Source organism: Moschus berezovskii, chromosome 25 (genome assembly GCF_049115385.1).
Source record: "Moschus berezovskii isolate FMDL1 chromosome 25, NW_MosBer_1.0, whole genome shotgun sequence".
NCBI classification, from domain to species: domain Eukaryota; kingdom Metazoa; phylum Chordata; class Mammalia; order Artiodactyla; family Moschidae; genus Moschus; species Moschus berezovskii.
The window spans coordinates 51,893,673-51,918,908 of record NC_142484.1 but is presented as its reverse complement, the minus strand read 5'-3'; the positions used below and the strand labels follow the sequence as shown (position 1 = coordinate 51,918,908).

Genomic DNA, 25,236 nt, shown 5'->3' with positions numbered 1-25,236 from the left:
CAAGGCTCTTTATTGCATGCTCATTTTAAGAGCAAAAATAGGAAACATCTTAAATGAACGTCAGTAGAGGACTGGTTGGATTAATTATAATACATCTACCCTTGGAAGATTATTTCTGCACTGTTGTGGCATGGTCTTCATGATATAAAGCAGCAACATTATTGACCTTTTGAGTCAGATGGCTCTTTGTTGCGAGCGGCTGACTTCAGGTGGCCGCAGCCTGCAGCAGCTTGAGGCAGGGCTTTGGTCCCCGGCCAAAGATGAGGTTGGGCTGCGGCAGTCAGAGCGCTGCATCCTAGCCACTAGATCAAGAGTCAGTGACAAGGCCCTCACCCTTTGGCTTTGCTGAAAAGAATTCCCACAAAGAAAGTGGTGAGCAAGTATTTTTTAGGAGGAAAAAGTGTACAGTACATGTGGACAGACACACGGGCGGACTCAGAGTCACGCCCTCGTGACAGTTTAAGTGACTTAATGGGGCATTTCTTCCAGGTTTCCCCTGGCCAGCCATTCTGACTTGCCTGGTTCAGAGTACATATCTGGTATGTCTCAGGGTCCTCCCACGTGTGCACCCATGTCTCTTAGCCAAGGTGGGTTCCACTAAAGAGGCCTAGCTTGGCATAAGTTAGCATCACTACCCTTGGACCTGCAAGGAGCCCTTCTGTGCTTGTGTAGCTGGGGAGGTTTCCTGACTGTGAGAATTAGAAGTGTGTGGGCCATTATATTCTGTCTGGGCAGCCCCCTCTCTCAGCCGTCCTGCTATTGCTGTTTCGGGGTTTCAGTCCATAGGGAACCAGCCTCTAATCCCTTCACCCTGCTGCGGAGGGGCCCGTCTGCCTCCTGTCTCAGGGCTAGCCTATGCATTACAGAAGGCTGCTCAGCTTCCCTGCCCTCTACCCGCCAGGTTCTAGGAAAACCCCTCCCCCCAGGTTCTGACAACCAAAACCATCTGCAGACACTGAGAAATGACCCTGGGAGACAAAGTCCTCCTTGCTGGGAACTACTGATAAAATGTTAGGTGAAATAGCTTGTTGAGGGCGAGTGTATGCAATATGTTTATACTGATGAAGTAGATGGATAAAATAGAACATTACTGGAAAAAAATGGTTGCTTGTAGGAGAAGGGAATACAAGAAAAGGAAAAATAATGAAGCTAAGCTTGATTATAACTTTTCTGTAAATTTAGCACTGGTAATTTTACATATAAAATGAAATTAAATGTTAAAAAAGCAAGTCAAAAATTTGAAAGTAAATGGAAGCAAACAAATTTATATGTGTATCTAGTTGGAAGCATGTATGCCCAGGGTACACTATTCTACATGACTCTACACGTACTAATTTGACTATATATTCCTAGTGGAGTAAATCTAAAGGACAAAAAGAACTGCAAAAGAATATTAGATCAATTGGAATGACCATAATTGTAATTATAATAGCAATATTGGTGTTATTCAGACACTGTGGCACGTATTTCAGATAAGTGAATATTCAGACAGGTGAATAAGTATGATGATGTCATTGAGCATGAGAAATGTCATCACGGGAGAAAGAAGATACACATGTAAAAAGAACAAGATTATGTAAAAACCTTGACAGGCACCTTAATATTGTTTTGATTTTTTTTTTATTGAAGTATAATTGACTTACACTATTGTATTAACTTCGGGTGTACACATAGTATCTCAGTATTTTTATACATTACAAAATGACCACCACAGTAAGTCTACTTCCAACTTGTCAGCATGAAAAGTTGCTATAATATTGTTAACTCTATTCCCTTTGCATTACATCACATTACACCCTGGTGACTTATTTTGTTACTGGAAGTTTGTACCTCTTAATCCCCATAACTTATTTCCTTTAAATCCTCTTTTCTCCTCTCTGGCAACCACCAATTTATTCTCTGTTTCTGTGAGTCTGTTTCTGTTTTGTTATGGTTGGTTTTTGTGTGTTTATATTTGTTCTGTTTGTTTTTTCTGTTTTGTAATGTTTTTCAGATGCCACATCTAAATGAACTTGTATGGTATTATTCTTTCTCTGAGTTATTTCATTTAGTATAATATTCTTTATGGCTATCCATATTGTCACAAAGGGCAAGATTTCATTATTTTTTTATAGCTGAGTAGTATTCCATTAAAACAATCAGTATCTGTATATATATATATATATGTATGTGTGTATATATATATGGTTGCTTCCATATCTTGGCTATAGTAAATAATGCTGCAATGAGCATAAGAGAACATATGACTTTTTAAGTTAGTGTTCTTGTTTTCTTCAGAAAAATACCAAGAATTGTTGGGTCATATAGCAGTTCTATTTTTAATTTTTTTAGGAACCTGCATACTGTTTCCATAGCAACTGCATCAGTTTACATTCCTACTAATAGTGTGTGAGGATTTCATTTTCTCAACCTCATCACCAATGTTTGCTATTTGTGGTCTTTTTGATAAGTCATTCTGACAGGTGTGAGGTGATATCTCACTGTGGTTTATTTGCATTTTCCTGACGATTAGTGATGTTGAGCACCTTTTCAGGTGTCTGTGGGCCTACTGTATGTCTTCTTTGGAGTGTGTCTGTTCAGGTCCTCTGCTCAGTTTTTAATCAGATTGGGTTTTTGATGTTGAGTGGTATGAGTTCTTTGTATATTTTGCATATTAACCCCTTATGAGATATATCATTTGCAAATATCTTCTCCCATCCTGTAGGTTGTCTTTTTGTTTTGTTGATAGTTTCCATCACTACACAAATGTTTTTCAGTTTGGTGCAGTCCAATTTGTTTAGAGTTTTTCTTTTTTTGGTTTTCATTCCTGTAGTCTAAGGAGACATATACAAAAAAATATATTGCTAAGCCCAGTGTCAAAGGGTATTTTGCCTATGTTTTCTTCTAAGAGTTTTATGGTTTCAGGTTTTACATTTAAGTCTTTAATCCTTCTGAGCTTATTTTTTATATGGTATGAGAAAATATCAATAATTCAGTTTGATTGATTTGCATATAGCTGTCCAGTTTTGCCAACACCATTTACTGAAGAGGTTGACCTTTCCCTATTGTACAGTCTTGCCTCCTTTGTCATAGATTAATGGACCATATAAGCATAGATTTATTTCTGGATTCTCTGTTTTGTTCCATTGATCTCTCTGTCTCTGTTTTGATGAGGTGCCATACCTCATTGATTAGTGTAGTTTTGTAGAATAGTTTGAAGTCAGAAAATATGATGCCTGCAGCTTTGTTCTTTCTTCTCAAGATTGTCTTGGCTATCTGTACAAATTTTAGAAGTATTTGTTTCAGTTCTGTGAAAAATGCCAATTATATAGGGATTGCATTTGAATTTGTAGATTGACGTGGGTAATATGGTCATTTTGACAATATTAATTCTTTCAATCCAATAAGATGATTTGTTTTTCCATCTTTTTATGTCATCTTCAACTTCCTTTGTCAGTGTCTTATAATTTTCTGAGTACAGGCCTTTTACCTCCTTAGTTAGATTTATTCCTAATCATTTTATTCTTTTTGATACAATTGTAAATTGGATTGTTTTCTTACATTCTTTTTCTGATAGTTCATTGTTTATAGAAATGCAGGTTTATTTACATTAATTTTGTATCTGAAACTTTACTGGATTTAGTATCATATCACGTGTAAACAGTGACACTTCTTTTCCAATCTGAGGTATTTAATTTCTTGTCTGATTTCTGTGGCTAAGATTTCTAAGATGTAAAAGGATTTCCAATTTTGAAAGTGGCAAGAGTGGGCATCCTTGTCTTGCTCCTCATCTCAGAGGAAATGCTCTCACGTTTTCACCATTTATTATGATACTGTCTGTAAGTTTGTCCAAGATAGTCTTTATTTTGTTGAGGTGTGCTTCCTCTATACTCACTTTGTTGACCTTTTTTATAATTTATGTTTAATTTTGTCAGAAGCCTTTTCTGCATCTACTGAGATGATCATATGATTTTTATTCTTCAATTTGTTAATGTGGTAGATCACACTGACTGATTTGTGGTTATTGAACCACCATCCTTCCATTCTTGGGATAAATCTAACTTGATCATGGTGTATGATCTTTTTAATTTATTGTTGAATTCATTTTGCTCATTTTATTGAAGATTTTTGCATCCTTGTTCACCAGTGATATTGGCCTGTAATTTTCTTTTTGAGGGGTGTCTTTGTCTGGTTTTGGTACCAGGGTTCTGCTGGCCTCATAGAATGAATTCAGTAACATTCCTTCCTTTTCAATTTTTTGGAATATTTTGAGAAGCATAGATACTGACTCTTGAAATGTAGAGTTCTGTGATGCCATCTGGCCCTACACTTTCGTTTGTTGGCAGTTTTTTCAATACTGACTCAGTTTTACTGCTGATAGTTGATCTGTTCATATTTTCTATCTTCCGATACAGTCTTAGAAGACTTTAAGTTTCTAGGAATTTATGTATTTCCTCTACGTTGTCCATTTTACTGACACAAAATTTGTTGTAGTAATCTCTTATGATCCTCTGTATTTCTGTGGCATGAGTTGTAACATCCCTTTCATTTTGAATTTTATTTATTTGGGCCCTCTCCCGTATTTTCTTGATTAGTCTGGTCAAAGGTTTTTCTTGCTTCTTGAGGTAGACTTATATCATTATATACTTCCCTCTTAGAATTGCTTTGGCTGTGTCCCAGATGTGCTGGATCATTGTGTTTCCATTTTCCTTTGTCTCCAGGCATTTTTAAATTTCCTCTTTGATTTCTTCAGTGACCATTGGTTGTTGAGAAGCATACTGTTTCAACTCCACATGTTTGTGTTTTTTTGCAATTTGTTTCTTGTGGTTGATTTCTAGTATCATACAGTAGTGGTTGTAAAGGATGCTTGATATGGTTTCAGTGTTCTTAAACTTGTTGAGACTTATTTTCTAGCCTAGTGTGTGATCCATTGGATAAGGAAATGGCAACCCACTCCAGTGTTCTTGCCTGGAGAATCCCAGGGACGGGGGAGCCTGGTGGGCTTCAGTCTATGGGGTCACACAGAGTCGGACACGACTGAAGTGACTTAGCAGCAGCAGCAGCAGTGTGTGACCTGTCCTGGAGAATATTCCATGTGCACGTGAAAAGACTGTGTATTCTGCTGCTTTTGAGTGGAATGTTCTATATATATATAGAGAGAGAGATTGATATATATAATATTAAGTTCATCTGGTCAATTAAGTTCATCTGGTTAATGTGTCATTTAAAGTCAATGTTTCCTTACTGCTTTTATGTCTGGATGATCTATCCATTGATTTAAGTGGAGTGTTAAAGTCTCCTACTATTCTCTCCCTTAATGTTTGTTAATATTTGCTATATGTATTTATGTGCTTAATCGGCTTCCCTGGTGACTCAGTGGTGAAGAATCCACCTGAAAATTTAGGAGATGTGGATTCAGTCCCTGGGTTGAGAAGATTCCTTGGAGAAGGAAGTGGCAACCCACTCCAGTATTCTGGCTGGGAAATCCAATGGACAGAGGGACTCTAGTCCATGGGGTTACAAAAGAGTCAGTCACAATTTAGCAACTAAACAATAGCAACATCATGTTGGGTAAATACCTGTTTGCATTTATTATCTTTTTTTGGATTGATTCCCTTAACATTATGTACTGTCTTTCTTTGTATCTTGTTGCAGTCTTTGTTTTGAAGTTTATTTTGTCTAAGTACTACTACTCCAGCTTTCTTTTGATTTCCGTTTGCATGGTGTGCCTTTTTCCATTCTGTCACTTTCAGTGTGTATGTATTTCTGGATAAGAAATGAGTCTCTTGTAAGCAGCATGTGTGTAGGTCTTGTCTTATTTTATCCATGCAGTCACTCTATGTCTTTTGTAGGAGTGTTTAGTCTATTTTCATTTAATTATTGATAAACATGTACTTATTGCCATTTTGTTAATGGTGTTTTTTATCGTTTTTGTAGTTCTCATTCCTTTTCTTCCCTTGCAATCTTCCCTTGTGATTTGATGACCATCTTTAGTGTTTATTTGGATTCTTTCTCTTTATTATTATTTTTGTGTGTGTGTTTATTTTAGGCCTTTGATTTGTGGTTACCGTGAGATTTATATACAACATCTTTATGAGTGGGTATTGATTTTAAGTTCATTATTTCTTAAGCTTGAATGCATTTTAACAGACTTACATTTTTTGCTCCCACATTTTTGACAACACATTGTACATCATTTTATTCTATGTATTACTTATCTACTTATTATAGATAAAGATGATTTATTACTTTTGTCTTTTCACCTTCCTACTGAGCTTTATAAGTGTTTTGATCCACTACCTTTCCTATATTTTGCATTTCCCAGTGAGGTTTTTCCAGTCATAGCTTTTTTTTTTTTTTTAAGTTTCTATTTGTGGCCTTTTCTTTTCCACTTAGAAAAACCCTTTCAACATTTCTTATAAAGTTGTCTTCAGTTCAGTTCAGTTCACTTCAGTCGCTCAGTCATGTCTGACTCTTTGCGACCCCATGAATCACAGCACGCCAGGCCTCCCTGTCCATCACCAACTCCCGGAGTTCACTCAAACTCATGTCCATCAAGTCGGTGATGCCATCCAGCCATCTCATTCTCTGTCGTCCCCGTCTCCTCTCACCCTCAATCCCTCCCAGCATCAGACACTTTTCCAGTGAGTCAACTCATCGCACGAGGTGGCCAAAGTATTGGAGTTTCAGCTTCAGCATCAATCCTTTCAATGAACACCCAGGATTGATCTCCTTTAGAATGGACTGGTTGGATCTCTTTGCAATCCAAGGGACTCTCAAAGTCTTCTCCAGCACCACAGTTCAAAAGCATCAATACTTCGGCACTCAGCTTTCTTCACAGTCCAACTCTCACATCCATACATGACCACGGGAAAAACCATAGCCTTGACTAGACGGACCTTTGTTGGCAAAGTAATATCTCTGCTTTTTAATATGCTATCTAGGTTGGTCATAACTTTCCTTCCAAGGAGTAAGTGTCTTTTAATTTCATCGCTGCAATCAGCATTTGCAGTGATTTTGGAGCCCAAAATTAAAGTCTGACACTGTTTCCTCATCTATTTCCCATGAAGTGATGGGACCTGATGCCATGATCTTCGTTTTCTGAATGTTGAGCTTCAAGCCAAACTTTTCACTCTCCTCCTTCACTTTCATCAAGAGGCTTTTTAGTTCTTCTTCACTTTCTGCCATAAGGGTGGTGTTATCTGCATATCTGAGGTTATTGATATTTCTCCCAGCAATCTTGATTCCAGCTTGTGCTTCTTCCAGCCCAGTGTTCCTCATGATGTACTCTGCATAGAAGTTAAATAAGCAGGGTGACAATGTACAAACTTGACGTACTCCTTTTCCTATTTGGAACCAGTCTGTTGTTCCATGTCCAGTTCTAACTGTTGCTTCCTGACCTGCATACAGGTTTCTCAAGAGGCAGGTCAGGTGGTCTGGTATTCCCATCTCTTTCAGAATTTTCCACAGTTTATTGTGATCCACACAGTCAAAGGCTTTGGCACAGTCAATAAAGCAGAAATAGATGTTTTTCTGGAACTCTCTTGCTTTCTCCATGATACAGCAGATGTTGGGAATTTGATCTCTGGTGCCTGTACCTTTTCTAAAACCTGCTTGAACATCTGGGAGTTCACGGTTCACATATTGCTGAAGCCTGGCTTGGAGAATTTTTAGCATGACTTTACTAGATGAGTGCAATTGTCTTAGTGGTGATGAACTCCTTTAGCTTATGATTGTCTTTTAAAACTTTCCTTCAATTCTGAATGATACCTTACCAGATAGATTATTTTGGGTGGTAGATTTTTTCTCCATTTCAGCACTTGAATATATCCTAACATTTACTTCTGGCCTGCAAATTTTCTGCTAAAAAGTCACCTGATAGTGTTATTAGAGTCTTCTTGTTTATAACTAGTTGCTTTTCTCTTGCTGCTTTTAAGAGTCCCTCTTTATATTTAATTTTGGTACTTTAATTATAATATGTCTTGCTGTGGACTCTCTGTGCTTCCTGCACATGGATGTCTGTTTCCCTTCCAAGATTAGGAAAGTTTTCAGCTAGTATATCTTCAAATATACCATCTTCCCCCTTTCTCTCTCTGTTCTCAGATGGGACCTTTAGTGTGTTTATTAGTGTGTTTTATGTTGCCCCAGGGGTCTGTTAAAGTATCCTCTTTTTTTTAACTCTTTTTTTGTTGTTGCTTTTTCTGTTCAGCTTGGAATCTCCACTGCTCTTTCTTCCAGTTCCCTGATCCTTTCCTCCACATCACCTAATCTACTGTTGATTCCTTCTGTAGTATTTTTTTCCTTCAGTTATTGTATTCCTCAGCTGTTTGGTGGTTCTTTATATTTTCTAAATCTTCGTTAAACTTCTCACTCTGCTCATCCATTTTATTTTCCCAAGCTCATTAAACATCTTTATGATTGTCGTCTTAAACTCGATGGTGGAAGATCGCTCCTCTCCACTTTGCTTAGTTCTTCTGGGGTTTGGTCTTGTTCTTTCATCTAGGGAATATTCTCCATCTCCTTGTTTTCTATATTTTCTGTATTTGTTTCATGTGTTCGGTAGTTCAGTTGTGTTTCTCAACCTTGGAAACGTCGCATTGGGCAGGAGAGGGCCCTTGCAGCCCAGCCGCACACTAGCCTCTTGTTACGAGGGCTGTGTGTTCTAGCGATGCCTCCTGTGTGGGTTGCACGGGCTCTTTTGTTGTGACAGTCAGCTACTGTGGGTGTGCTGGCAGGCAGGCTGGCTGTCATCCTTGGTAGCTGCCAGGCCCTGCCACATGCAGTGGCCGACGGCCCACTGTGGACCAGGTTGGATCCCAGAGTAGCTGGCCACATGGCTCAGGGTGGGGGTGGGGGAATGGGCCTGGGCTGTGCCAGTCCACTCATGGACAGAGTTGTTAACAGCATAGTTTTGAATTGGGAGTGTCAATGTGAACTCATGATATAATTATTAGAATTGCATTGCTGACTCTGCTGAAAAATACCAAAGCTGACAGCAATAAGCATTCCTAGCACCAGATCATGGTTTCTAAATGCCACTTCTAACTAAAAAGAAACCAACACTTCTTGAAGTTATAGATAAATCAATAATGGAGCAGGGATATATATAAGATGACTGAAAAAATTACCAGTAGCAGTTACTGGAAAGCAAGAAAACTATCAAAGACTGCTTGGGTAGTGTCAAAACATCACAAGAGCCCACTTAAGAAAGCACCGTGTGTGCATCAATATAGTCCTTTTCTACATGAAGTGTGTATACATGTGTGCGTGCTAAGTCACTTCTGTCATGTCCTAGCTCTGTGCAATCCCACGGACTGTAGCCCACCAGGCTCCTCTTTCCATGGAATTCACCAAGCAGGAATGCTGGAGTGGGTTGCCATGCCAGCCTCCAGGGGGTCTTCCCAACCCAGGGATCAAACCTGCATCTCCTGCATTGCAGGCAGATTCCTTACTGCTGAGTCACCGAGAAAGCCCTTACATGAAGTGTACTTCAAAGTAACCAAATAATTAAACAGAACTTTCTTATTAGAACTATTCTAGCTAATAATTGAGGAAGAAATCATAGAATTAAAATGGTGCTGTTTTGCACTTTAACGAATTAGCATCGCTTCATGATCAGAGTGGCCAATATCACAGAATAAGATGAGAACCAGACATTATGTATCTCTAGATGGAAATACACAGTTTCACCCATGAGGGGCTTTTGTCAAAAAAAAAAAAAAAGGGAAGAAGGAAATTAAATGGGAATTTTATTAAGTCTTCTGTATAAAACTGCCAATATAAGAAATACAGGGGACAGAGGAACATGTAAAACAAAACTATAGGGATACAATAAGCAAAATTCAGACTGTGGGAACAAAATAAGAAAGAGCTCAGCTTTTTGATTAATAGCAACAGCAACATGAAAACTGCAAGGGAGACGTGGGGGGAGAAGCTATAGATTAAGAGATGACTGATGGAGACACCAATCAGGTACAGTGCGTGTGCCTTATTTGCACATCTTGGTTAAAAGAAACTATGAAAATATATATTCACAAGTACGCAAGCATATATACCTCATTAAAAAACAATTACAGAAGTATGAACACCAACTGAATATTTAAAGACATTAAGGAGTTGTTGTTTTCTCTGTTTAGATGCAATAGTGGTATTATGAGTGTGTGTGATATGTGTGTGTTTACTTTGACTCCCTGTCTTTCAGAGATGTACACGGAAATTACATGATGGCTAGGATGTGTTTCAAAATAATACAAGGGAGTAGATGGGAAAAATGAAGGAGCATAAAGATAAAGCAAGATTAGTCATGAACTGATCATTGCCACAGCTGAGTGATGAATCCTCAAGGGTTCATCAAGCTATAACTTTTATAAAATTCTCCTGAAAAGTTTGGAAACAAAGTACTTTCCAGAAAGGAACAACTTGGGACCCCGCTCCAGCTACCATTAGCTTTCGCACCGCGCTCTTCGGTAGACCTCTGTCCCAAGGAGAAGCGCCTCTGCTCGCTCCTCTTTTTCCTTTGCCTCTTCCTTGCTGCTTATCCTGCCGTTGCGTCCACATCGAGTCCACCATAGAGCAGGAAGAGCACATAACCAGAATGTAAGCTAATGGGAACTTAACAAACCGAGGTCACCTTGGGATGTCCTACACTGAGCCTCCGATAATCTTCCGAACTATCGTCCTCCTGGGGTTGTCTCATCTGTTCAATTAATAGTGAGAATGTTGATCCTCACAGTTTATATTCCTGTTCATGTGAACTGCTGGTTTATTGTCAATCTCTAATTACAGCGCGCTTTCGTAAGAATCTCCCTACCTATTAAAACGACTGAAGGATCCAAGGACACAGAGGGAAGAGAGAGGGAGGGGCCTCTTATCAGTGAGTACATTGGCAACGGTCATCACTCTTGTCTTCTTTTAACTATAGGTATTTATCAAAGTGCTGGATAATAATGATAATGGCCCAGAATTCTCTCAGCCAAATTACGATGTGACCATTTCCGAGGATGTGCTTCCCGATACAGAAATCCTGCAGATTGAAGCCACAGACAGAGACGAGAAGCACAAGCTGAGCTACACCGTCCACAGCAGCATAGACTCCGTCAGCATGAGGAAGTTCCGCATAGACCCCAGCACAGGCGTCCTCTACACGGCCGAGAGGCTGGACCACGAAGTGCAAGACAAGCACATCCTGCACATAATGGTAGGACCAGACTGCTTAACGCTTTCCTAGCAGAAGCATCTTCTTAAGCCACACGCCTTAGCCGCCAGGCAGGGAGGGCCCTTGAATTTTGTAAGTAGTAGTAAATTTGATCTTTTCACAGCAGGGTTGCCTTCATTCTTGCCTTTTTACTTCAGTGAAGAATTACTGTCGTTAGGTAGTGACTCCCTATTTTTGCCAAACTGAAATATTAGACGAATTGTATAGTAAAAGCTCATGACAGCCTGACTTGAGAGGGAAGGAATAGGCTGTGTTTCCATAAATCTCCGAGGCTGTGGTATTGGTTCGTGTCCAGAAGATTTGGTGGAAAAGTTTAAAAGAAGTTCCTTGAGAAGATAATCACAAGGGTAATCCTTTATTTGACCTGTACAGTCCTTAGTCCTTAGAAGCATTTAGAGGACTGATTTATTACTTATTGCACTGGCATTGGACCTAGCAATAAATACTGGCTCACAAAAGAGATCTCAGAACTCACCAAAGCCTGGAGAAATAAGTCTAAATTTGGGTTCATAGGGTCTCCAAATTATGTAGAAGTCACTTTCATTTTAAAGCAAAGTTCGACGAATTTGCATAAATGAGAAGTAAAGATTAGTAAGAAAACACCCTTGTTTATGACCTAGAACATGTCCCTTTAACTACCCAAGAGCCCCCTGGGCAATTTCACAGCTACTGCCTATCAGCGACCCTGCGTTCCTTAAGGCTGGGGAGGAGGGCAGAGACTTCATTTCTGTACCGATTGACTCTAAGATGCACTAAGATGCTATCAATTCACAAGTGGCTGCAGTAATTTCCAGTAAGTGCTGCTCTTTCTTTCCACGTCTGGAAACCTCTGTGGGCAAGAGGAAAGCCGAGTGCCATGGCGTTGGCTGTGGCTTTCAGATGAGAGTGCGGGGAGTGGAGGAGGGACTCAGGTTCATCAGATGCATTCCTCTGGCTGCTCATTCACACATTCATTGAACAGATATTTCTCCAGCACCCACTGTGTATTACATTCTGTTCTAGGCACTGAGGATGTGAAAGAGACAAAGTCCTTGCACCCTTGGACATTCTATTGGAAAAGACCTAGATTTCCATAATCCCAAAATACAGAGCCCAGCTTGGTCCTTAGGTGGGGCAGGCTGGTCTATAGACAGGGCACTCAGCATGCTCACTGGCTAGCATTTATATGTATCTCTTCAGGAACAGAAATCCCCTTCCAGCGACTAACACCATTCTTACCATTCTTCAAGCCATGTCTGTTCATTCTTTCCTTAAATAACTCAGAGTTCAGTGTGCTCACCCTGTATCATTTATTATTTATGTAACTGAGTGTTTAGAGCAAACAACTCCTTTATGCTGCCTTTCTCCAAGCTAAGCCCTTTTAGTCATTTTGCTCAACTCCTTTCAGGGACTATTTCTGAAAACCCCTTCCCCTTATATCTAAAGGTAGGGTAAGGGATAGGGCCTTTCTTGGTAGATTTTCTGATTTCTTCAGATCTCTCTGAAGTTAGGGGATCTGCACCTGAACAAGAAAAAAAGCACACATTGGATTAATGCTACATACATTTATAGCAAAATCATGTGTTGTATAATTGATTAGTTGCAAACTTCTGCCATAGGACTGGAAAAGGTCAGTTTTCATTCCAATCCCAAAGAAAGGCAATGCCGAAGAATGCTCAAACTACTGCACAATTGCCCTCATCTCACAAGCTCAACATCCATTGGACCATCAAAAAAGCAAGAGAGTTAAAGTAAAACATCTATTTCGGCTTTATTGACTACAACAAAGTAGACTGGTTTGACTGTGTGGATCACAACAAACTGGAAAATTCTTCAAGAGATGGGAATACCAGACCACTTGATCTGCCTCCTGAGAAATCTGTATGCAGGTCAGGAACCAACAGTTAGAACTGGACATGGAACAAAGGACTGGCTCAAAATTGGGAAAGGAGTACATCAAGGCTGTAAATTTTCACTCTGCTTATTTAACTTATATGCAGAGTACATCATGTGAAAAGCTGGCCTGGAAGAAGCACAAGCTGGAATCAAGGTTGCCGGGAGAAATATCAGTAACCTCAGATATGCAGATGACACCACCCTTATGGCAGAAAGTGAAGAAGAACTAAAGAGCTTCTTGATAAAAGTGAAAGAGGAGAGTGAAAAAGCTGCCTTAAAACTCAACATCAAGAAAACTAAGACCATGGCATCTGGTCCCATCACTTCATGGGAAATAGATGGGGAAACAGTGGAAACAGTGTCAGACTTTATTTTCTTGGGCTCCAAAATCACTGCAGATGGTGACCGCAGCCATGAAATTAAAAGACACTTGCTCCTTGGAGGAAAAGCTATGACCAACCTAGACAGCATATTAAAAAGCAGAGACTTTACTTTGCCAATAAAGGTCCATCTGGTCAAAGCTATGTTTTTTTTCAATAGTCATGTACTGATGTGAGTTGGACTATAAAGAACGCTGAGCGCCGAAGAATTGATGCTTTTGAACTGTGGTGTTGGAGAAGACTTGAAAGTCACTGATGCTGAAGCTGAAACTCCATCACTTTGGCCACCTGATGCGAAATACTGACTTGCTGGAAAAGACCCTGATGCTGGGAAAGATTGAAGTTGGGAGGAAAAGGGGATGACAGAGGATGAGATGGTTGGATGGCATTACTGACTCGATGGACATGAGTTTTACTAAGTTCTGGGAGTTGGTGATGGACAGGGAAGCCTGGTGTCCTGAAGTCCATGGGATCGCAAAGAGTCAAACATGACTGAGCGACTGAACTGAACTGAACTGAACTAAGCTCCTGCCGTATGAAAACCAAGGAGAACTTTAAAGCAGTCAGGCAAGATTCTTTGGTATTTCACTGTGTAGGGGTGTCACATTTTAGAAACTAAGATTTGGCTCATCTTCCCAGTGGTTAGGGTTCTCTCTTAGCTCTGGACCTTTATTTATATTGGTTCCTCTTGCCTGAAATATATGCCACACACCACCTCCCCCAGCCTTTTACCACTTCTACTTGGTTTTGTAAGCTAGGCTACATTCTTCTTACTGCTTACTCATGTTTTGGCATTTATCTCTTTGCCTTTTATCTGACTACTTACTTGTTTGCATTCCCTAGTCAACTACTGAGGGCGGGAACTGTGTCTAATCAGTGCTGAGACACCTGGGGCCATCCTGGGGCTTAATAGATAATAGAGGGTAATAGATGTTTGTTGAGTGAAGGAATGAATGACAGTGCCTGCATTGCATTAATTACTTCCACATTTCAGTTTCCCCTTTAGAAGAGCCGCCATCCACCATTCCATTAGCAACTGTTCAGGCAAATTACAGAGGGCTGGGTGAGGGAGATCAGAGGGAGATGCTGTGTTTGTGATATTCAGGCTTCAGTTCCACAAGCACGAACTGGACACAGGCCAGAGGCCAGGCTTAATGCTGAGCAATACAGTGTGGCCCCAGCACTCACCATGTTCACAATCAGTGTCCCCACTTGCTAGAAGCACTGCTAGTTACTGAGAACCTACTCGGCCTGGGAATGGGTCAGGCACTTTCCATGCATGATTTCATTTTGATTTCACTGTAGGCACAGCCATGTGAATTCTTTGCAACTTAAAGATTTTAGTTCTATTGCTTCTTGTATTTTGCCTCAAGGTCAGAGATCAGGAGTTTCCTTATCGAAGAAACTTGGCCCGAGTCATTGTGAATGTGGAAGATGCTAACGATCACAGCCCTTATTTTACCAACCCACTCTATGAAGCGTCTGTGTTTGAATCGGCTGCTCTGGGATCAGCTGTACTGCAGGTGACGGCTCTGGACAAAGACAAAGGGGAAAATGCAGAACTCACATATACCATAGAAGCAGGTGAGAGCTGCTGCAGACGGCAGCGTCATGCATGGCACTGGACTCTCAGTGGTGTTTACCACCGTGTGAAATTCTCATAGTTACCATGTCTCCAAATGGATTTTTTGGCCAAGCAACTGCCCTATTTGCTCAATGATGGTGTATTAAGTTCTTGGCATTTCAGTAATATGTTTTCCATCATTGACAGCAAAGAAAGAGTTTCCTTTTATTGTGTTCAATCTCAGATTTTTCTGGAATGGAGAAGAGAGAAGACTGCGTAATAAACTCTGTGGCTTTTTCTGATGGGTCAACAAGTCCGTGGCCTCAGACTGAAATAACCAAAGCCTCCCATTATAGGAGGGCTGCCAGACAGTTCTGTGAATTGAATCTTAAAGATCATTGTTTACTTGTCAGTAGGTAGGCTGTGGGCTGTGGACTTCAAAAATGCCTACACCCCTCACACCCTGGTTCTCACAAACTCCCTTCATTGGAGTTGATATGAGTGGCATGGTAGTGGGTAGTGACTCAACAGCCTGCTTAACCTGACAGATAAATGAATACAGGCTCTTGTGTTGTTAAAACTTGAGAGTATTTTAAAAATTCAATTTTAATATCTAGAAGGCAAGACCATAGTTTACTGATGGTCTGCAGATGGACACTTAGAAAACACTTATGACAGAAGAGATGAATGTCCAAGCAAGGAGAGGACCGTAAGCCTAAAAACTACAAAGATCCTTTTTCTGCTCAATTTTCCCTGTCCCTGTTCTGTCTTTTTTGAACATTCAGGCCACATATTTCCATAATGTTCTGCAACATTATGTCTGCCGTGCATAATGCCAAATGCTGTCTCCTTTCACACTAGCGCTGGAAAGGCTTTCTCTTGATTTAAATAAGGAGCATTTTTGAGAGTGGTTGAATTAAAATATGAATGTTAGAATGACAACTTTGGACTAAAAATTTTTAGGAAAAAAAGCCAACAACCTTCTTTAAAAATAGCCCCTCTATTGAATGACAATATAAAACTATTTCCTGTATGAGACACTGACATTTTACATGAGTCTGTGTAAACTCTATACCAAAAAAAAAAAAAACAAGAAAAGACATGGGTTCATAACAGCCAGGTGCCTCAAGAGAATTAGTCCATTTCTTTTCCAGTTTTCCATAGAGTTTCCTTTCAGGCTAAAGCCTGACGGTGCATGTGTATGTAGATGTGTGCTAAGTCGCTTCAGCCGTGTCCAACTCTGGGCCCCTGTGGACTGTAGCCGCCATGGGATCCTCCAGCAAGAACACTGGGTGGGGAGCTGTGTCCTCCTCCAGGGGCTCTTCCTGACCCCGGGATCAAGCCCGTGTCTTCTATGTCTCCTGCATTGGCAGGTGGGTTCTTTACCACTAGTGCCACCTGGGAAGGCCAAGCCTGACAGTCCTTTTCTTAAAACGCTATTTTGCATTTCTTGTTTATCACAGGCCATTTTAATTATTTTGTTATTCAGTCCTTGTTCCTTTAGTTTCACAAATAATATAGGGAAACTTTAAAAAATAAATGTTTAAATACTGTCACAGGAAACGTGGCAATTCAATAACTATATTCATTCTATCAGTTCAGTTCAGTTCAGTCGCTCAGTCGTGTCCGACTCTTTGCGACCCCATGAATCACAGCACGCCAGGCCTCCCTGTCCATCACCATCTCCCCTAATCATGTGTGTTTTTTTCTTTTCTCCTCATTTATTTATGCATATACCTTCTTTTATATCATTGTAATCATTTAGGTATATGGTTTTATTTCTACTTTTCTTAACATCTTCTAAGTATTTGTCTGTGTGTCTACTTGTTTTTTATATTTGTCATTAGGGCTACTACTTCTCCTCTCAGATAGCCAGACAATTTCAAAACCAATTTGGAGGTTCTCAAAGAGTAATTTAAGGGTAACTTACCATCCAGCTGAAAGTTCTGCGTCGTTTATCTTTCAGCTTCCAAAGACTGTAGCCAAGTGCTAATCATGGAGAAAGAATTCAGTCATTTCTTCAATTAAAGCTAGGGAGAAAAGTTTTTTTTTCCCTTAAAATTTCTTTTATACAGAAAACTTGAATTTCCAGAAAACCCAAGGCATGCTTCGTATCTCAAAGAATAACCTTTGATTAGGTGTGTAAAAAACTAATGAGAATTACAGGACAGACAGACCTATGCTTGACCTGAACTGGTTCTGGTTAAGCCAAGTTTCTTTGGAGATCATGGTAGGAGACAGGCAGATCCCAGCTAGTTCAGGAGTTTGAAGTAAATAGCAAGTTTGGTGTAAAGTGTTGTTGTTTAGTCGCTAAGTCATGCCCCTCTCACAAAGCTCAATAAGCAAGATTTCACTCTGTTTACTGGTGGTCCATATTTAAGGCTTCCCTGGTGGCTCAATGATAAAGAATCTGCCTACCAATGCAAGAGACACAGAGACTTGGGTTCCATGCCTGGGTCAGGAAGATCCCCTGGAGAAGGAAATGGCAGCCCACTCCAGTATTCTTGCCTGGAAGATGCCATGGACAGAGGAGCCTGGTGGGCTACAGTCCATGGGGTCGCAAAGAGTTGGACACGATTGAGTGACTAAACAGCAATACATTTCCTGTCCCCTGCCTGGCCTGAAGTAACTACTGAAGCTTTTTTTTTTTTTTTTAAACTAATTAATTTGGCTGCACCAAGTCTCGGTTGTATCCTGAGGGATCTTTGGTTACGGCATATGGGATCTAGTTCTCCAGCCAGGGATCAAACCTGGGCCCCTGCCTTGGCAGCTCAGAGTCCCAGGCACAGGATCTCCAAGGAAGTCCCAGAAGCTTTTTGTTTTCACCCAAAGGCCTGAGGTAGACTCAAGTGCAGAACTTCAGGGTTGACGTTTGGCGCCAGCAGTGGTTCACAGGTGGCTTGGAGAGAGGGCAGTACAGGGGAGAGAAGCACTAGGAAAGAGCTAAGTTACGACGGGAGGGAGCGTATTAGACCCCAACATGGATACAGATGAAGAGTTAATCTTTTTTGGGTCTACCTCAGTCATTCAACAAATATTTATTGAGCTCCTTTTTTGTGCCAGGCACTGTGCTGTATACCAGATTCATAATGGTAGGTAACGTCAGCACAGCTTTTGCCCAGTTGCCAAAAGTCTATAAGAAGCCATGCCATTGTTATTGCTGAGTCACTAAATCGTGTCTGACTCTTTGAAACCCCATGATGTCGCCCACCAGGTTCCTCCAGCCATGGGCTTTGCTAGGAGGAATAATGGTGTGGGTTGCCATTTCCTTGTCTAGGGGATCTCCCCGATCCAGAGATAGAACCCACATCTCCCTGCATTGGTATAGATTCCAAGAAAACAAGCAGAGATTAGCTTCCAAAGATTCAAGTAGAGCAGAAGAGCGAAGGCAGGAAGTGGATTCCAAGTAAGCAGGACAGCGCACTGAAGAGAGAGAGGCAAAGCGGCCGCTGCACAGCGTCCTGGGGCGGGGCGCCAAGGAGGCCAGCAGCCACAGGGCCACAGAGCGGGGCCACGCTGCTCAGGGCCAAAGGCTGGGGCCTCGGTCAGCCCTGCCGTGTGCCTTGCTGTTATGCCCTGAGCCGGGAGGAAGAAAAGTCTCACCTGAAAACTCCAGATGGGGCCCCGTAATGAAGATGTAGCATTCAGGCCTGCATGTCAGGTGTCTCTATATTTGCCTCCCCTGAGATGCTACAGTGAAATGATTCCTGCCTTCTTGTGAGGGTCTGTGAATCAAATTTTGGAGCACAGTCAATTCCACAGTATCATTCACTGAAAATTTGCAAGCTTGTTCCTGAGCTCATTGGCCTTCTTGTTGTCATCATGAAATGGTCATGTTCAGGTGGCATGTCCACATTTGGGGTCAGATTCAAATTCTTTACCTCTGTTAGATTTGCTCCCTCTCAAGAAATAAACTAGCATACAAATAGACTTCACAGGAACATGACATTTTTGTTTTCAGACTTGGAAAAGTTTAATGAACAAGTACGCAGTAAGAAGTGTGTAAATAGCTGTAGCTATTGTATATTTTGACTCTTGTGACCCCATAGGCTGTAGCCCACCAGGTTCCTCTGTCCATGGGATTTCCCATGCAGGAACACTGGAGTGGGTTGCCATTTCCTACTCCAGGGGATCTTCCTGAGTCAGGGATCGAACCCATGTCTCCTACATTGGCTGGCAGATTCTTTACCACTGAGCCACCAGGGAAGCTCCATATTTCAATAAGCACTGTACTTGCCTACCTTCTCAATTCTGAAGCCTATCCTAATGATAATAACATTTAAACTCTCTGTATGTTGCCATACTGTAGAACTTCACACAGTACGAAAAACTCTGATATATTTGAATAACCGAGATTTTTAATGTGTGAAAGAATGGGGACCCAGAAGCATGTGTGTTGTTTGAGCAGTAGGGGACAGCCAGAAAGAAAGCCATATGGTGAAGGAGGCTGCTTCCCGTTGTTCATGACCTGTGAGCCGCGTTCTCTGCGCGTTTTGTGTCCCCCACTCTCTCCTCTTTTCCTCACCCTCCACAGTCCCGGGCGTCACCCCCCACCTGCCTCAGAGGAAGGCCTCTCAGCTTCCGCAGTGTCGGGGTGCACAGCGGGGTGCAGCCTCCCCGTCTCCTGAGGTTTACGCAAGTTCTTGGTTTCAGTGCCGCTTCTGATGAACAGTTCTGAGCTTCACCAGAAACCTCTCAGAAGTTTAGCAAGTAGAATGGCTACAGATTGAAACACTGCCTTGTCATTCGTTATGTCCACTGTATGTCCATGTGTGCATGTGTGTGTGTGTGTTGGAGTATAGGGGATTTGGAAAAACTTCTCACAGCTTACAAAGCAAGTGATGACTTGAGAAGACTCCTCCATGCCTGAGCAGCAAACCCCTCCCCCTCACCCAGGTCATGTTGGGAATGAAGTTGATCCTGATGATGTGAAACAATACCAATTCCATGCAGCAAAACTTACCTTTGGGATAATCTTAAACCAAATGGTGATTTGATACTGTTCGGACGCGATTCCTATGACCTTCTTTCTCACAGCATAGAACATGGAGTTGTGGTGCTGGTTTCAGGATAAATGCCATTCTACCAGTGTCACCGGCATGTGCCAGCCCAATCTGGGAATAAGAAAGTCCTAAGCATTCTTACTTGGAGAAGGCAATGGCACCCCACTACAGTACTCTTGCCTGGAAAATCCCATGGACGGAGGAGCCTGGTAGGCTGCAGTCCATGGGGTCACTACGATTCGGACACGACTGAGCAACTTCACTTTCACTTTTCACTTTCATGCATTGGAGAAGGAAATGGTGACCCACTCCAGTGTTCTTGCCTGGAGAATCCCAGGGACGGGGGAGCCTGGTGGGCTGCCATCTATGGGGTCACACAGAGTCAGACACGACTAAAGCGGCTTAGCAACAGCAGCAGCAGCAAGCATTCTTACTAGAAAAGTCTTTCATACAAACTCTTATTTCCCGGTTGGAAACTACATAAGTGCTGTGCTATTTTTCTTGTTTACCTGGATTAAGAAGATACTAATCTGAAATTCACAATGTACTGGAAAATTCATTTCAAAGTCTTTTGAATATCCTTTTAGGGAAGTTTTTCATTTTATTTCAGGATAAGGTGGAGTGAAAACAAATAATTGCTTCTATTTGCCATTCTGTGTAAAGTAGCCTCAAGATGAAGAGTTAATCTTCAGAAAATGACCCACTTGAACTCATTTTCTTGTTGATTTCTCTCTTGCAGGGAACACTGGGAACACATTTAAGATTGAACCGGTCCTGGGCATCATCACAGTTTCCAAAGAACCAGACATGACGACAATGGGTCAGTTTGTCCTGTCAGTCAAAGTCACAGATCAGGGTTCCCCACCGATGTCTGCCACTGCCATTGTACGCATTTCTGTCACCATGTCTGATAATTCTAACCCCAGGTTCACTCACAAAGACTACCAAGCAGAAGTGAATGAAAATGTTGATGTTGGAACATCTGTCATTCTAATCTCTGCCATCAGTCAATCCACTCTCATTTATGAAGTGAAAGATGGAAATGTTGATGGGATCTTCACCATAAATCCCTATTCAGGAGTCATCACCACTCAGAAGGCACTGGATTACGAGTGGACTTCCTCTTATCAGCTCATTGTCCAGGCCACCAACATGGCAGGAATGGCTTCCAATGTCACCGTCAATATTCAGATTGTTGATGAAAACGACAATGCGCCAGTTTTTCTCTTTTCTCAATATTCAGGCAGCCTCAGCGAGGCGGCCCCCATCAATAGCATTGTCAGGAGCTTGGATAACAGCCCACTGGTGATTCGAGCCACTGATGCTGACAGCAACCGGAATGCTCTGCTTGTGTATCAGATTGTGGAGTCCACAGCCAAGAAGTTCTTCACGGTGGACTCCAGCACAGGGGCAATCAGAACAATTGCCAGCCTGGACCACGAGACCATCGCCCATTTCCATTTCCATGTACATGTGAGAGACAGTGGCAGCCCCCAGCTGACCGCGGACAGTCCCATTGAAGTCAACATAGAGGTGACAGATGTGAATGACAACCCACCTGTGTTCACTCAGGCTGTGTTTGAGACTGTCTTACTCCTTCCGACCTATGTCGGAGTGGAGGTTCTGAAAGTTAGTGCCACAGATCCTGACTCCGAGGTACCCCCTGAACTGACGTACAGCCTAATGGAAGGCAGCTTGGATCATTTTTTAATTGACTCGAATAGTGGCGTGCTCACCATAAAAAATAACAACCTCTCCAAAGATCACTACGTGCTGATAGTGAGGGTGTCTGATGGAAAGTTCTATAGTACATCCATGGTCAGCATCTTGGTTAAAGAAGCCATGGACAGTGGCCTCCACTTTACTCAAAACTTTTACTCCACCTCCATCTCAGAGAACAACACTAACATAACCAAAGTTGCTATTGTCAATGCAGTTGGAAATCGCCTTAATGAGCCCTTAAAATATAGCATCTTAAACCCAGGAAACAAGTTCAAGATAAAATCTACCTCAGGGGTCATTCAGACCACTGGAGTCCCCTTTGACCGTGAGGAGCAGGAGGTTTATGAGCTGGTGGTGGAAGCCAGCCGAGAGCTTGACCATCTACGGGTGGCAAGGGTGGTGGTCAGGGTTAGCATCGAAGACATCAACGACAACTCTCCAGTCTTTGTGGGTCTCCCTTACTATGCTGCCGTACAGGTTGACGCTGAGCCTGGCACTCTGATTTACCGGGTGACCGCCATTGACAAAGACAAAGGTGCCAATGGAGAGGTGACCTACATCTTACAGAATGACTATGGCCACTTCGAAATTAACCCTCATTCAGGGAACGTTATCTTAAAAGAAGCATTCAACTCAGACTTGTCCAACATTGAGTATGGAGTCACCATCCTTGCCAGAGATGGTGGAAAGCCCTCTTTGTCCACATCTGTGGAACTTCCCATCACTATTGTATAAACAAAGCGATGCCTGTGTTTGATAAGCCCTTTTATACAGCGTCCGTCAATGAAGATATTGGCATGGACACCCCCATTCTAAGCATCAACGCCACCAGTCCAGAAGGCCAAGGCATCATATATATCATTATTGATGGGGATCTGTATAAACAATTTAACATTGACTTTGACACTGGGGTTCTGAAAGTCATTAGCCCTTTGGATTATGAAATGACATCCGTTTACAAGTTGACAGTAAGAGCCAGTGATGCACTTACTGGGGCCAGGGCTGAAGTTACCGTTGACCTGCTTGTTAATGATGTGAATGACAACCCCCCTATTTTCAGTCAACCCACATACAATACAACATTATCAGAAGCATCCCTCATCGGGACACCTGTTTTACAAGTTGTGTCTACTGATGCAGACTCAGGAAACAATAAAATGGTCCATTATCAGATTGTCCAGGATACTTACAACAGCACGGATTATTTTCACATAGATAGCGCAAGTGGCTTGATCCTAACCGCGTGAATGCTGGACCACGAGTCAGTGCAACACTGCACTTTGAAAATCAGAGCCACAGATAATGGCTTCCCATCACTGAGCAGCGAGGTCCTGGTTCATATCTATATCTCGGATGTAAACGACAACCCTCCAGTCTTTAATCAGCTCATTTATGAGTCATACGTGAGTGAATTAGCCCCCCGGGGCCATTTTGTAACCTGTGTGCAAGCCTCCGATGCAGACAGCACTGACTTGGACCGGTTGGAATACAGCATTTTATCTGGGAACGACCGGACGAGCTTTCTGATGGACAGCAAGAGTGGCATCATTGCACTGTCCAACCACCGCAAGCAGCGGATGGAGCCTCTGTACAGTCTCAACGTGTCAGTCTCCGATGGTCTGTTCACGAGCACCGCCCAGGTGCATATCAGGGTCCTCGGGGCCAACCTGTACAGCCCTGCCTTTTCGCAGAGCACCTACGTAGCAGAGGTGAGAGAGAACGCAGCCGCTGGGACGAAGGTAATCCACGTTCGGGCCACGGATGGGGACCCGGGGATGTATGGGCAGGTCAGCTATGCCATCATCAATGACTTTGCTAAGGATCGATTCCTCATAGACAGCAATGGACAGGTCACCACAACAGAAAGGCTAGATAGGGAAAACCCTCTGGAAGGAGACATCAGTATTTTTTTGAGGGCCCTTGATGGTGGAGGAAGAACAACTTTCTGTACGGTGAGGGTGATTGTGGTGGATGAAAATGACAACGCCCCTCAGTTCTTGACAGTGGAATACAGAGCCAGCGTCAGGGCAGATGTCGGGCGGGGCCACCTGGTCACGCAGGTCCAAGCCATGGCCCCAGATGATGGAGCAAATGCAAGGATTACTTACTCCCTCTATAGCGAGGCCTCGGTCTCAGTGGCCGATCTCCTGGAAATCGACCCTGACAATGGCTGGATGGTCACCAAGGGCCACTTTAACCAGCTGAAGAACACAGTGCTGTCCTTCTTTGTCAAAGCAGTGGACGGGGGCATCCCAGTGAAGCACTCGCTCATTCCTGTCTACATCCACGTCTTACCCCCCGAAACGTTCGTGCCCTCCTTTCCCCAGTCTCAGTATTCCTTCACCGTGTCAGAAGATACGGCCATTGGGAGCACGGTGGATACTCTGAAGATTTTGCCCACTCAGAAGGTCAAATTCAGCACAGTTAATGGGGAGCGGCTGGAAAATAACAAAGGCAATGTCTTCATCATAGAACAGGAAACAGGCACGATCAAGCTGGACAAGCGTCTTGACCATGAGGTCAGTCCAGCTTTTCACTTCAAAGTGGCAGCCACTATACCCCTGGACAAAGTAGACATTGTGTTCACGGTGGATGTAGACATCAAGGTACTGGATCTGAATGACAACAAGCCAGTCTTTGAAACTTCAAACTACGAGACGATCATCATGGAAGGGATGCCCGTGGGCACCAAACTAACACAGGTGAGAGCCATGGATATGGACTGGGGAGCCAACGGGCAGGTCACCTACTCCCTCCACTCGGATTCCCAGCCCGAGAAGGTGATGGAAGCATTCAGCATCGACAGCAACACAGGCTGGATCAGTACCCTGAAGGACCTGGATCACGAGACAGACCCCGTGTTCACCTTCTCCGTGGTGGCCTCCGACCTCGGGGAAGCCTTCTCGCTTTCTTCCACGGCACTGGTGTCTGTCAGGGTGACAGATATAAATGACAACGCTCCAGTCTTTGCCCACGAGGTGTACCGAGGGAATGTGAAGGAGAGCGACCCTCCGGGCGAGGTGGTAGCCGTCCTCAGCACGTGGGACAGAGACACGTCTGACGTCAATCGCCAAGTGAGCTACCATATTACAGGTACGTCTGCCACCCTCAGGGTTCATTCTGTGCTTCGCTTCCTAAAGAAAGAGGGAAGGTGACAGGGGGCGGGCTTCCCCAGTGGCTCAGCGGTAGAGAATCCAACTGCAATGCAGCAGCCACAGGAGACCCGGGTTCCATCCCTGGGTCGGGAAGATCCCCTGAAGGAGGGTGTGGCAACCCACTCCAGTGTTCTTGCCTGGAGAATCCCACCGACAGAGGAGTCTGGCGGGCTACAGTCCATGGGGTCCCACAGTCAGACATGACTGAAGCGACTTAGCACGCACGCATGCACGGCGAAGGGGTAAGAGTAGGGGAGAAAGACATGAGACGAGGCTTTGAGGAGTTCCCTTTCCTCTTTGGGGCTGAGACGACTCAGTTCTTTAGCTGTTACTAACTCAGCCT

At 42.8% G+C, this 25,236-nt stretch overlaps 1 protein-coding gene across 1 annotated transcript in view; it reads left to right on the top strand.

The window, feature by feature from the left end:
* LOC129542122 (protocadherin Fat 3) overlaps positions 1–25,236 on the top strand; it is a 177,055-nt gene that overhangs the window by 36,040 nt on the left and 115,779 nt on the right. Inside the window, 4 exon segments of the mRNA XM_088832281.1 lie at positions 10,901–11,176; positions 14,823–15,033; positions 20,756–22,470; positions 22,473–24,831. Coding sequence (XP_088688407.1) covers positions 10,901–11,176; positions 14,823–15,033; positions 20,756–22,470; positions 22,473–24,831 — 4,561 coding nt within the window.